The 14,097-nt window shown below is 39.5% G+C and overlaps 1 protein-coding gene across 2 annotated transcripts in view; it reads left to right on the top strand.

Moving 5' to 3' along the window:
- Positions 1–14,097, top strand: part of crybg1a (crystallin beta-gamma domain containing 1a) — an 81,231-nt gene that overhangs the window by 51,705 nt on the left and 15,429 nt on the right. For both annotated transcript variants that reach the window (XM_060880627.1, XM_060880628.1), the window contains 7 exons: positions 105–4,359; positions 5,346–5,384; positions 5,470–5,588; positions 6,508–6,682; positions 8,962–9,101; positions 11,320–11,446; positions 11,527–11,562. In XM_060880627.1, the coding sequence (XP_060736610.1) occupies positions 105–4,359; positions 5,346–5,384; positions 5,470–5,588; positions 6,508–6,682; positions 8,962–9,101; positions 11,320–11,446; positions 11,527–11,562 (4,891 nt within the window). The remainder of the gene's footprint in view (positions 1–104; positions 4,360–5,345; positions 5,385–5,469; positions 5,589–6,507; positions 6,683–8,961; positions 9,102–11,319; positions 11,447–11,526; positions 11,563–14,097) is intronic.

Genomic DNA, 14,097 nt, shown 5'->3' with positions numbered 1-14,097 from the left:
GTGTGTTGAACTATATCAATGTTTACATATCCTCCATTTGGGTTTTGTGACTAAGCTATGAAAAATGTTCAGTTCTTCTCTAAACATAACTTTTTCCCCAACAGTCTGCCAAGCATCAAGAACATCAGTGTGGAAATTAAAAAGCCTGACCAGCAGTCATATGCTTCTATAAGTGAAAGAGATGATGTATTCGTAAAAGAGGAAGCTAACACGAAACAGGAGCTTAATGATGTAGAGAGCTCCTTAGAGCTTCCTGCTAACATCTCAGATCCTAAAGAGGACTTCCCAGACATGCCTGGATACAAGGGACAGATCAGAGATACGGGTTCAGGGGATAGCAATCGGCAGACCTCGGCCGCGACGTCCACACACGTGGACAAAGCAATCAGCAGAACAAATGCAGTGGCTGCTGGAAAAGGCCCAGCTCCGTTAGCGGCACCGAAGACAAAAGCAGGTGCGGGTCGAGTTACAAGCCACGCAGAGGCCAAGAAAGCGGAGACCCCAAAAAAGCCTGCACAAAATGGGACTGAGAAAAAGCAAAGTAAATCTCCGACAACAAAAGACCTGCCTAATGTGTTCACTAAGCCTGCAGACAAGTCAAAAATTCCAAAGAAAACAGCACCTGAAGTTCTGCCAAAACCAAGCAAGACACTAAACACAGGCATGTCACCTGATGCGTCAGTTTCCTCTCCAGCTAGGACATGTGAGACTGCGCAGGCTGAGAGAAGTAAATCCAGCTCAAGTAACAGTGCTACAAAACTCCAGTCACCAACATCACCGCCTGGGAAAAGCGAGACCAGGTCACCCATTAAAGAAGCAGCAGCTATGGCAGAACCGAGTCAGGCACCTAAACCTTCTCATCCCAAAGACCAGAAGAAAGGAAACGATTCAAAATACATTGAGGAGAAAACAGAGCAGCCGTCATTTCCTAGCGTTTTACAGGAAACTAAGGAAACAAGTGACGCTAAAGAAAGCGTGAAGTCAAAAACACAGCCACAAACTCCTACTGAAAAAACTCCCAAGAGTAAATCAGTAAAACTGTCACTGAGTAAGAGCTCTAAAGTAAACAAAACTGAAACGGATAACAAGCCTCAAACGCCTTCAGAGGCAGAGCAGCCAGAAAAGAGTAGCACAAAGGACAAGGCTACAAATGAAATTAGACTCATCGGGCCGAAGAGTCCAAAAAAGCCCAAGGCTGAAGCATCGCCAACAGGAAGCAAGCTGCCTCGCCTGACTCCGCCTAGCGCTCATAAACGGCCCTCAGAGGACGAATTTGATTACGGGGAAGATGACTCACTCAAGCAACCCTCGCTTTCTGATGCCAGTCCAATGAACGATGATTCATCTTCAGTCAACGGTCGTCTCAGCCCTGGCAAATCTGCTGAACGTGACCAAGCTGTTGGAAATTCTGTGGTAAAGGTTTCAACAGAAACCAAATCCTCTCCACATCTGAAACATACGGCTAAACTTAAATCTAGAAACGAGGTGGAAAAAGTGAAAGCAGAACTCGCTGTAGACTCTCAGACTACTGAAGTGTCAGAGCAGAACATGGACGACGCAGAAGAAAAACAGAGCACGAACGTGAAGACGACAGAGAATATTACTGTCCTGGAAAAGTCAGCTCGAGTGCCTGAAGAGAACACGGACAAGGCTAGTGAGGCTCAAATCAAGGAGCAGAGCATGAACCTGGAAACAGAGATACAGGATGTGATTGTAAAGTTTACAGAGCCTACAGCACATTTAGGACCTTCATCTCGAGCTCTTGAAGATGATGATGTAGCCAAAGAGGCCCAGGGTGTGACTGTGAAGACCACAGAACATACTGTAGATTTAAAAACTCCACCTGAAGCATCTAAAAAGGAAAAGGACCTGGCAGGATCAGACTCGAAAACGTCGTCTCGAGTGTCTAAGCAAAAAATAGACAAGCCTGAAAGTTTGAATGATAAGAACAAGGAGATTGAAGCAGATTTAAAATTAACTCAAGAGACCGAAGTGAAAATGGTCCAGACTAAACCAGCGCCAGCTGCGGACGATAAGATCGAGGACCGTAAAGCAGACTTCAAATTAACACCGAAGGCTGAACAGAAACCAGTAGAAGCTAAAAACAAGACAAAAGGAGAGTCTAAAGATTTGAAAAATTCACCTGAAAACTTTAAAAAGGAAACTCGAGCCCAAGATGTTCAGAATGCAGAAAACACAACAGTTAAACTTGTAAAGACTTCATCTCAAGTGTCTGAAAGTAAAAAAGAAAAGGCTGACAAAGTGCAAAGCATCGATAAGACCAGGGATCACAGTGCAGATCAGGTGTCTGAAAAGAAAAGAGACAAAGCTAAAGAACTGCATAAAGCACATGTTGAGGCGATGGAGAATAAAGCAGACTTAAAAGCCCAACCTGAAGCATCTAAAGAGAAGGCGAACAAGGCCGAAGAAGTGGTCCGTACTTCAGATCTGACTCCAAGTCAAACATCCAATCAGGAAGTGGACAAACCTAACAAGTTGCAGGAGGTGAGCATTAAATCTGATGAGCAAAAGGCAGGAATAAATATTCCACAAGAAGTATCTGATCAGGTGAGTTCTGAAAAGATTGTTGTTGAAACTAAACCAGACACGGAGCCAAATGACCCTCAAGGTACAAAACCCCTGGATATTCGTACGTCTCAAGTAAAACCAGAGCATGTTGTTAAAGAAACGCTTCCAGGCACAGAGCAAGTAACTCCTGAAGCCGTGGAAGAGACGTCAGTCAAAGCAACAGTCAGCATCCATGTAGAGAACAAAGACTTCAAGGCTGAAACCGTTCAGCAGACCAGTTCAGCACAAGACACACAGGATACTTCAAAATCCTCCACAAACACTGAGAGTGAAGAACAAAACATGGCGACAAACGTTATTTCAGTAAACGCTCTATCTAAAACCACAGAAGAAGCAAGGCACAAGGAGGTTGAGGTTCCTGCATCTACTCCAGACCTCAAAGAAGAACCAAAAGTCATAAAGATAACTGATACAGAAGTGCCAGCGCTTAAATCACCAGCCTCAGGGTTTGTCAAGGAAGACACTAAAATGAAACCTGGTAGCAAGAATGAAAAGTTACGTCCTGATCAGAAACCTGTAGTTAAGACATCTGAGCATCCAAAAGGTACAGAGCAACTGACCTCCCACATGGAGAAGACAACTAAGATTCAAAAACCCACCACCATCGACCAGAAACGTAAACCCGACCCCACACAAGCACAGAATTTATCCAGGTCTGAGGGACTTCCTCCAAGTAATAATCCTCCAAAAATGACCACCCAGGACTTTCTACTGGTGTCCAGAAAACTTTCAGAAAGTGCATCTCCATCTAGCTGGCTAGATGTGGACCAAGGTTTTGAGAAGAAGCAAAATAAGATGGAAAGGAAAATGGACTGCTCAGCAAGTGATGATACCCTTCTGGACACCTCAGAAGATTCTGAGGATTTCATACGTAAAATCAAGGAACTCTGCTCTCCTTTCTCTTTTCCTCCTAAAAAGCATGGCCAGTCTAGGGCGATCTTGCCTCAGTTTGCCATGCCTGCTATTAAAGAAGATCACTTTGAGAAAACCTTTGATCCTGAGGAGTTCAAGTTTGGGATTAGAAAAACTAAAGGCCCAAAAGATCTATCTCCAGCCATGTTGATCAAGAAGAAAAATGAAGACTTGAGAAATAAGCAGCTTTCGAAACGCAAAGGAACTGAAGATAGTATGATTTTTAAAGCACTGGCTTCCAAACGGGGACAAGAAAAAAGTGGTGAGGAAAAGACCACAGCAAATACAGAGAACGGGGAAGATCAAGGTGCTGAAAGTTCTGGAAAGGTTCCTTCACGGTTAGAAAGAATGTCCATCCTATCGAACCTCATGAACACTTCTAAGAACATGAGGAAACCTCAAACCCAGAATGAAAGTTTTTCAAACAAGATTACATCTCCTACAGTATCCCAACAGGTTCCAACACCAGGAGACACAAACAACACGAGTACATCTGTATCTGTAGTTGTGCCTCCAGGCCAGGCGGAAGGGAACTTGAAGGAACTTGAGTTACAACCTGATGTTTCTGAAGACTCACCAAAGAGCCCACACACTCCGCCTCCCCTTCCTAACTTTTCAGAAATCAAGCTTCCTGATTTCCTGGGGAAGTACCTGAAGATGGATCAAGAACCTTCTGCTTTAGTTAACTCCCAAAAAGCAGAAACACCTTCCAAGATCCCTGCAATACAGCCGGAAGTCAGCTCTGGATTCCCAGACACAAATAAAGGTCTGAAGAAGATTCCAGAGCCTTCAGAACCGATCTTTCCACCCAAACCACCAAAACAACAAACCAAACTACCGCCGCCTACACACACTCAGGTGAGTAGGAACTTCTTGTAAGATCCTGTTTCTACAGGTTACAGTATGTCCATCATATTTTCTTGGAGCTCGTCCTCTTAACTCTCAAATCATGAATCGTATACAGCAGAGCTGGAGGAATGTAGACCCTCAGGGCTTTGGTTTATTGCTCAGGTAATAGAACTCTTCCTCTTGATGAGTCCTTTCCCTTTTGAAGATCAGCTCCCAGGCTGGATTCAGGTTCTCCTATAAATAATTATTTTTTTTTTTTTTAGTTTAAAGCCATTTTTAGGAAAATATTAGATGTAAATTATTCCAAATCACTTAAGATTATTAACTATAATTTCCAAAGTCAGGTGTAATTATCGTCATGAACATGAAATATTTTTGTGAACCTTTTGTTTTTAAACATTAAAAAAAAATGAAAAGTTGAAAAGCAAAAAGTACAATTAATTTACTACTTCCTATTTACGGCACGGTGGCTTAGTGGTTAGCACGTTCGCCTCACACCTCCAGGGTTGGGGGTTCGATTCCCGCCTCCACCTTGTGTGTGTGGAGTTTGCATGTTCTCCCCGTGCCTCGGGGGTTTCCTCCGGGTACTCCGGTTTCCTCCCCGGTCCAAAGACATGCATGGTAGGTTGATTGGCATCTCTGGAAAATTTGTCCCTAGTGTGTGAGTGAATGAGTGTGTGTGTGCCCTGCGATTGGTTGGCACTCCGTCCAGGGTGTATCCTGCCTTTGTGCCCGATGACGCCTGAGATAGGCACAGGCTCCCCGTGACCCGAGGTAGTTCGGATAGGCGGTGGAAGATGAATGAATGAATATTTACGAAAATCAACAACGTGCATTTTTACGTAATGATAATAACAAAATATTGTTTTTTGTCTTTGTTAGACATCGTGTTTGTTCGATATGGTACACGTGCTGACTACCAACTTTATATAGTGGTAGCTACAGTGTTACAGTATGCAGTAATCAAGAATTATATATTTATATTTTCTTTTCAGATAACGACAGTAAGAGGCTTTCACAAGCGGCCCGGAAAGGTACCGTGACGAACAATTCTGCATCGTGATACGACAAAGTAATAAAATTGCGAAAATGTTCTAACGAGTTTGTGTATCTTCACAGCTGGTCATCTTCCAGCAAGCCCAGTTTGGCGGTGAGGCATACGAGGTGTTCAGGGACGTAGATGACGCCACATCTTTACTCCTGTCACCTGTCATCTCTCTGAAAGCTGTCAGAGGCTGGTGAGAAATTCAGTTTGCTCCGAAAATGAGTACGGAATTTAATTTCTTCGATTTGTAGCGAGGGACTGAAGTTATCACAGCTATTTCAAACGACAGGAAGTTGAACCTAAACTGAAAAAGCCTGGACTTTTTTAGCTTTCGTTTTAATGGATCATTATTCACTTGGCATTTGGGGTATTTTTTTCTCCCACAGATATTTTTTAGTTGTCCTTTAAAGCAAAATAATTTACATGCACTGTTGCAGTGTGAATTCGGTCACACCCAGAGTCTGGCACTGTAGACATCACAGCCTCCAGCCACTATTGACAATGAAGCTGGAAAAGAACTTTGTCACTTATGTGTAGTTGCTGACGTTGCTGCCCAAACCTGACGTTGCTGCCCAAACCTGACGTTGCTGCCCAAACCTGACGTTGCTGCCCAAACCTGACGTTGCTGCCCAAACCTGAGGTTGCGGCCCAAATTCTTTGCTGCTCAAAACTCAAAACAGATTTTTTTTAGGCCTTTATTACAGAAAATAACTTTCTGACTGGTAAAAATGGGAAGTCGAGCAAATAAATTTAGATTATTCAGAAGTGAAGCGTCGTCAATTTCTGTATCAATTTAATTCCAAACGTTCAGAGTCCATGTTCTATGGTGGTTTATTCCCCAAATTACAGAAGTCTAATCCTTCTACAGGATTCATAAAGACATGATAATTCCCTTTAATAAATCAGACGTGTTGGAACAGGCTTGACATCAAACCCGTAGATTTGGTTTGCTTGCGATTGAAGAACTCTGATCTACAGTAAATACCTGACCTGGTAAATATTATTAGAAATATTCTGTCTGCTTTGTCAGCTATATAAGTTCGATGGTGCAGGAAAAAAAACTATAAATATTACATTTTGTATAATAATCACTGCCTTTCTGCTCTGTTCAGCTGGCTGCTTTATGAGAAACCAGGATTCCAAGGACGGACCATCGCGCTAGAGGAAGGGCCGACGGAATTGGTGAACGAGTGGGTGGAGCCAGAACCTGACCAGGAAGTTGGGCCGGACGGGATTCCCATTCCGACCAAACCGATGGTGATCGGTTCCATTCGCCTGGCTGTGAGGGTAAGAGCTTCTACGTCACGGGTTTAGCAAAGAAGTGCAGAACGTTTGGTTTTCTAAATCTTTTTCTGTTGTATGATTTTCTTAAAAACTGCAGCGCAACATTGTTTGTGGTATTAACACTGCTATAGTGGTTTTAGTGAACTCTGCACCCTGACCAGCGGCTGGATGTTTGTAGCACTTATACAGAGATAATCACTGTAATCAACAGATGAACTGATTTGATTATGGAACTGATCTAAACATGATCAAGGTCACAGCAAGGTCACGTGCCTGAAATAAAAGTTTACTTTTAAGTAATTGCTTCTAGGTTTAAAGTTTATTTCAGTATATTTCTGAAGAGATGATTCGCTGTGGCGACCCCTGAAGGGAAACACCGAAAGAAGAAGAAGAAGTGTTAGTTTTTTGTGGTGAGGAATCACCATTAACACTGTTGGCTTTGATATCTACTGGATTTACTGGATACTGAATTCCTCTCCTGATTTAAGTTACGGACTAAACTACATTCTAGAGGAGAGACTACAAGCTTGAATAAGTTTTTCTAAGCTGTTCTGTGGTTCACATTGAATTGGGCTGTGAATGCTGACTGCTGCTTTTGTTAGCTCGCATGTTTATTCGACTACACGGTTCTGCGAAGGCTTCCAGAAATCCTCAGTAATGCTGAGTCCACCACATTTTTGAGAAGGAGGTGAAAGTCTCAGTCATGTGTGAAAGTCCGAAGCTATCGGGCTAGATGTTTTGGTTGGGAACGTGGACAGGAATTCAGACACACCGGTGCTGGATGGTTTTCCGAGGTCTCTGGAATTCTTGAGGACTTGCAGAGAGCCGAGCAGCTTCTTGTAATATAATTAGATATGATGGAGATCCTTAATAACACCACAGAACTTAACTGAGGTGAATGTCTTTGAGAACCATATAACGTGTCTCAGAAATCCATCGTAACATTGAGACAATGAGATACTTCTAGATTTTGGTGTAATATTTGTGTAGCAACAGCAGGAAATATTAAAAAATGGCATTATGTAAGGAATAAAACACTCAGTAATCCATGACATGGTGGTGTGATATCACGGAGCTCCTCTTAGTTCCCTATAACAAGATATATATATATATATATATATATATATATATATATATATAATTTATTTATTTAAATTCATTTATTTTATTTATTTATTTAATTCAAAACAGTTGAACTTAATGGGTAGTTCTGTATTATAATTATCATTTAAATAATGGATTCTTTTTTATTTAAGTATTTATTAACATCTTTTTTTATTTTCTTTATATATATTTTTAATTGTGCTGTTTATTTCTCTGAAGTTATCTTGGAATTGATTTCTTGCTCTTTCTTGTTTTTATTTTGATTTTATTAAATTCATTTCACTTACTTTAAAAACAAACAAAGGTTTTAAATACAGCTGGATTTTATTATGAAATCTGAGACTTTTAACTTTAAGAAATTGTCATTCAGTTGAGAAACATAACAACATCATTAAATCCCAGAAAGGATTTCGGGAATGTTTTGCAGAGCCTGGTTTTAGCTCGTACGAGCGTCGGCGGCGTGTCGTCCTTCAGGGCTTTAATCCTCTGTGATGTGTTTATGGTTTTTGTGTTTGGTGTCAAAAATACCAAGAATACATACAACTAAAATACAACAAAATTACAACAAAATTACAACAAAATTCAAATTAAAAGTTTCATTTTCTTCTAAAACAAATTAAAATACCAAAAAAAAAATGTATTTAGTAATCTGGGTTTGGTTAATATTTAATATTCTGAAAATAAGAATGCTGTGATCTGTAAAGAAGAAATTATTATTAATGATAATAATAATAATAATAATAATAATAATAATAATAATATTATAAATGATGGAAATACACACTGAAAATTCTTTGTTATTTGTTTGATTTAAACGTTATTATGTTGTGTTTTAAATTATGATTCATATCATTTCCATCTGATAGATTTTTTTTATTTTACATTTTTGTCAGTTTAATCGGAGATTATTTTAAATAACATTTTGTTTCATATGATTTTAGTAAATGTATTTTGTTACAATTTATTTAATTGTATTACTTTGTCATAAAAATATTTGCATCTGTAGTTGTTTCATTTTGCACTTATGCCGAGGTGTGTGTGTGTGTGTGTGTGTGTAATCTCACAGTTAAGTCCAGTTGTTATCAGTGACTTGTACATGTTGTGTATTCTTGGTATACTCTGTATTTATGTTTTACGTATTCACGTTAATTTTGTTGATGTTGTGTTCCATCTCACAGGACTACAGCCTCCCCAAAATCGAACTCTTCTCAGAACCGAACGGATTGGGCCGCCTGTCCTCGTTCTGCGATGACATCATCGAGCTCGGCTCGTTCGGACGTCCACACAGTGCCGGATCCATCAAGGTCCACTCCGGAGTGTGAGTGTTCCTCGTCCTGCTCTCAGATTACAGCAGTTTGTTTAGTGCAGAGGAAGCGGGCAGAGTGTGTGTGTGTGTGTGTGTGTGTATGTGTGTGTGTGTATGTGTGTGTGAGAGCGCGGAGAGAGGATTTGGGTGGAGCCCAGCACTGGTATTTGGCAGAGACGTACTGCATGTGACTGTTGCTCATTAGCAGACAATTAGATTCAGCTTTGTGCACATTGTAGTTTTAGTTCTTGTGTAATTTTGGGTTCTTTTTAAAGGGTTCTTGTTTGGAGAGAGAGAGTGCGAGAGAGAGAGAGAGAGAGAGCGAGTGCGAGAGAGAGAGTGCGAGAGAGAGAGAGAGAGTGCGAGAGAGAGAGTGCGAGAGAGAGAGAGAGAGAGAGAGAGAGAGAGAGCGAGTTAGACTGGCAGTTCAGAGAGTGAGACAGTTGGACGGTTATATTTCCCTCTTTTCTGGAATGTCTGAAACCTGCTAGTGCGTGTCTGGAGCTAATAACTTTACTGTCTAGAGATCTTTCAATGTTCTTCTGCCCCAGAACTGTTTAATGCAGTGGCTTGTAACAGCAAAGATCTTAGATTTGGAGCAGAAGCAAATTATTTGATGCCAAAACATCAGAGAACCTTATCAGACCCATCACACCCATATTTACTGTAGAATATCTTATTCCAGATTTATTCTCTTCTCTTCTCTTCTCTTCTCTTCTCTTCTCTTCTCTTCTCTACTCTTCTCCTCTCTTCTTCTCTTCTCGTCTCTTCTCTTCTCCTCTCTTGTCCTCTTTTCTCCTCTCTTCTCCTCTCCTCTCTTCTCTTCTCCTCGCTTGTCTTCTCCTCTCTTCTCTTCTCCTCTCTTCTCTTCTCCTCTCTTCTCTTCTCTTCTCTTCTCCTCTCTTCTCTTCACCTGTCTTCTCCTGTTTTCTCTTCTCTTCTCTTCTCTTCTCTTCTCTTCACCTATCTTCTCTTCTCCTCTCTTACCTTCTCTTCTCTTCTCCTCTCGTCTCTTCTCCTCTCTTTTCTTCTCTTCTCTTCTCTTCTACTCTCTTCTCTTCTTTTCTCTTCACCAGTCTTCTCTCTTCTCTTCTCTTCTTCTCTTCTCTTCTCTTCTCTTCTCTTCTCTTCTCTTCTCTACTCTTCTCCTCTCTTCTTCTCTTCTCGTCTCTTCTCTTCTCCTCTCTTGTCCTCTTTTCTCCTCTCTTCTCCTCTCCTCTCTTCTCTTCTCCTCGCTTGTCTTCTCCTCTCTTCTCTTCTCCTCTCTTCTCTTCTCCTCTCTTCTCTTCTCTTCTCTTCTCTTCTCTTCTCTTCTCTTCTCTTCTCTTCTCCTCTCTTCTCTTCACCTGTCTTCTCCTGTTTTCTCTTCTCTTCACTTCTCTTCTCTTCTCTTCTCTTCTATTCACCTATCTTCTCTTCTCCTCTCTTACCTTCTCTTCTCTTCTCCTCTCTTACCTTCTCTTCTCTTCTCCTCTCGTCTCTTCTCCTCTCTTTTCTTCTCTTCTCCTCTCTTCTCTTCTCCTCTCCTCTCTTCTCTTCTCTTCTCTTCACCTGTCTTCTCCTCTCTTCTCTTCTCTTCTCTTCTCTTCTCTACTCTTCTTGATAGTTTTCCACTAGATGTTGGATTGTGTCTGTGTGGATTTGTGTTCATTTAGCTACAAGAGCGTCAGTGAGATCAGACTCTGATGTTCAGGATGTTGAGGAGACTCCAGTTCATCCTGGAGGTGTTCAGTGGTGTTGAGTCAGAGTCAGGGCTCAGTGCAGAACACTCCAGTTCTTCACCTCCACACCGTGTCTTCATGGAGCCATAAGAACCATATATGGCTGTGATGGACAGGGTTCACTTACTTTTGATTATATAGCATATGTGCAGATTTGTTTGGCCAGAATATCTGTAAACTGAATATCTTGTCCAGGGCGGTCGCTGCTATCTGTGAGGCCACGCCCCATTTTTTAAAATAGAAAAACGGAATACATTTGTGTGTCATTTTTATCAGGAAATGATTTCAGGAATCAGTTTTAAATGATGATTAATAAAAACCTTAATAATGCAGATTGACTAAGGACTAAGGCTTTTAAAATGTGTGTGTGTCTGTGTGTGTGTCTGTGTGTGTGTCTGTGTGTGTGTCTGTGTGTGTGTCTGTGTGTGTGTCTGTGTGTCTGTGTGTGTGTGGGTGTGTGTGTGGGTGTGTGTGTGTGTGTGTGTGTGTGTGTGTGTGTGTGTGTGTAGTTGGCTAGTCTTCAGTGATCCAGATTTCCAGGGTCTGTTGTCGGTCCTGTCTGTGGGAGAGTATCCGTGTCCGGAGTCCTGGGGTTTTCCTGATCCCTTCGTCGGATCTTTACGACCTCTCAAAATGGTACAGATTTATTTCTTTGGTTTTAATTGAACTTCATCAACATTGTGAGCGTTTTAATCCGGTGTTCTTCTTGATTTCAGGGCGGCATCAAAGTAGAAAATCCTCACGAAGTCCGGGTAAGTTCACTCATCACATCAATCCTGAGAAATACACAGAGCGATATTTAACTTTTAAACTTTAATTCGTTTAGAGCTTCTTTTAAGTTATTATTCTTTCTATTGTAACTTTTTATTTTTAAGAATAGAAATGTTTAACATTGTTTTTCATGTTTTTCATGTTTGTTCTTCAGTATTTCTTTTTATATTGGAATAGAATGAATTGCTGTTATTAGTTTTTTTGGTTGTTTTTTTATTTTTATTCTTTTTAGTACATTACTTTACACTGTGTTTTTTAACTAATAGAATTTCTTTTACCATTTAAGGTCATATCATTATTTTTTAGATTTAATGTTAGAATGTTTTTTGGTGTTAGAATTAATAATTTAAAATGTAGAATTTCACAGTTTTTTATTTTAGATTTTTTTTAGGTTAGAATGTTTTTTTTTTTATTTTAAATATTTTAATGTTTACATGTTTTACAGTCATGTTACTTTACAATGTTTTTTATTAATAGAATTTTTTTATGTCAGAAAATTTCCGTTGAAAAAATTGTTGCAAGAGTTAGAATATTTGTTTTTTTAATATAGAAAATCTTAAAAACGTTAAAATCTTACTTTGTCCTTAGTGTGTTCGATCACAGAGTGTTTTCTTTTATGTTAGAATATAATTTCTCAGGTCGAAGTCTTTCTTCTGTTAAAACCCATTTTCTCTTGGTGACGTTCATCACTGTGGGTTTGATGCTTGTGTTGGTGTTGGTTATGTTCAGGTTGAGTTCTGTCAGATTTATACAAGGCTGAGATCATTGGCTTGTGATCGGGATTTAATTCCTGTGTAAATCCCAACAAGCCACAAACCGCCTGGTTTTTGCAACACCAGCAAAATAATGAGTTTCTCAGTAGAGGAAGTGGAGGTGCTGGGGGGCATGCTGTAACTCACAAACCTGTAAACGAAGTGTGTGTGTGTGTGTGCTTTAGTGTGTGTGTGTGCTTGTGTGTGTGTGTGCTTGTGTGTGTGTGTGCGCGCGTTTGGCACATAGCCTCTAAAGCTTCTTTAGATCTTATAAAAGCTGGAAGGATTTGTACTTCAAGATCATCTTTGTGTTAATCACAGCAGAACAAAGAAAGGACGAGAAAAGAGGACACTTTTGTTTGTTTGTTTGTTTATTTGATAAACTGAAGTGTTTTTTAGCTCAATTTAGAACAATTCATTAGCCAAACCAGACTCAGGCAGTGTTTTATTACTATTACTTGTAGCAATAGTAAAAGTGCTCAGTTAGTTAGTTAGTTAGTTGGTTGGTTGGTTAGTTGGTTAGTTGTACTGTACAGTCTGATTTAAATGGTCAATAGACACTAGAACTGCTGCTGATGCTGTGAGCAGCAATTTTGATTTGCTGATGTTTGCTGAACTTGGGGTCAGTCGGCGAGCTTGAGTCTTTTTTTATTATTATCTAGTCTTATGTGAGAGATTTTTAGGTTTCTGAGTTTAGACAAAAACATCAGTTCCAGTAAAATGAGCTGGACAAGTTTCATCTTTTCTTCCTACGACCTGTGTATCGGCTCTGACACCAGCGTGTTCCTGAAGCACAGGATTAATAAGTGTCAGTGTTGTGGTTTGGAAGTAGTGTGTGTTTTTCTCTCTGAGATATGATTCAGGCTCTGAAAACGAGAGCTTTTTTACTACAAGTTTAATTCACCGCTTCAAGAGAAATAACTTTAGTGTCTTGTTTCGTTTTCTAGAAAATTCTCCTTTTGGTTTGACAAAAGTTTCAAAATGTTTTAATTAATTTCGTTTTATTTTTTATATCGATTTATAACTAACGAGTGTCTTTAATGAAGATGAATCAAAATTAGTAAAAGGTTGTTATTGTAAGTTTGTGTATAGCTACTACTATTAAAGATAACATGAATAATTAATAAATAATAAAGTAGGAATTCACAATAATAGCTTTTTCATTTGTTACTTAAAATTAATCATTTTTTTGTTATTTAAATTATTTGGTAAAGCTTAATTTATAAATAAAAATATAATATGTAATGCATCCTGGAGTCAATAGCATAAATTCTATTATTATTATTATTATTATTATTATTATTATTATATTTTGCTCTAGCATTTCTTTGCTGGATGATAGTTTCATTTCAGTTTTAATCATTTTATTTTCATTACCTCACCAATTCATTTTGAGCTGTTTTGACATGATTCAGTTTTGTTCATTCTAAATGACTCGTGAGTTAATCATGTAAATTGATTCACACAAACCAGCAAATCACATAAAACGTTTTTAAATAAGTTCAGAGTATTAAAGCAATAACAGCAGAATAAAACGTTAGCGTCTGTTTCACAACGTAACCTAACACATTCTTTTGAATCGATGAATCAAATAAACTGCTTCAAAAGAATCACCTCCTTCGTTCGACTCCTAATGCGGATCACTGAACGATCGTTGCTTAGGTTTTTTAGCTGAACTTGGCCGAGACTTGAAGTATTGCTACAGCTCCATTGTTGCCCTGGGGAGGAACGTTATGAGTGTATGAATTCCCAGAATTCCTTGCA

Source organism: Tachysurus vachellii, chromosome 10, assembly GCF_030014155.1.
Source record: "Tachysurus vachellii isolate PV-2020 chromosome 10, HZAU_Pvac_v1, whole genome shotgun sequence".
Classification (NCBI taxonomy): Eukaryota; Metazoa; Chordata; class Actinopteri; order Siluriformes; family Bagridae; genus Tachysurus; species Tachysurus vachellii.
The sequence above is the reverse complement of the archived record's forward strand: the minus strand, read 5'-3'. Positions and strand labels throughout refer to the sequence as shown.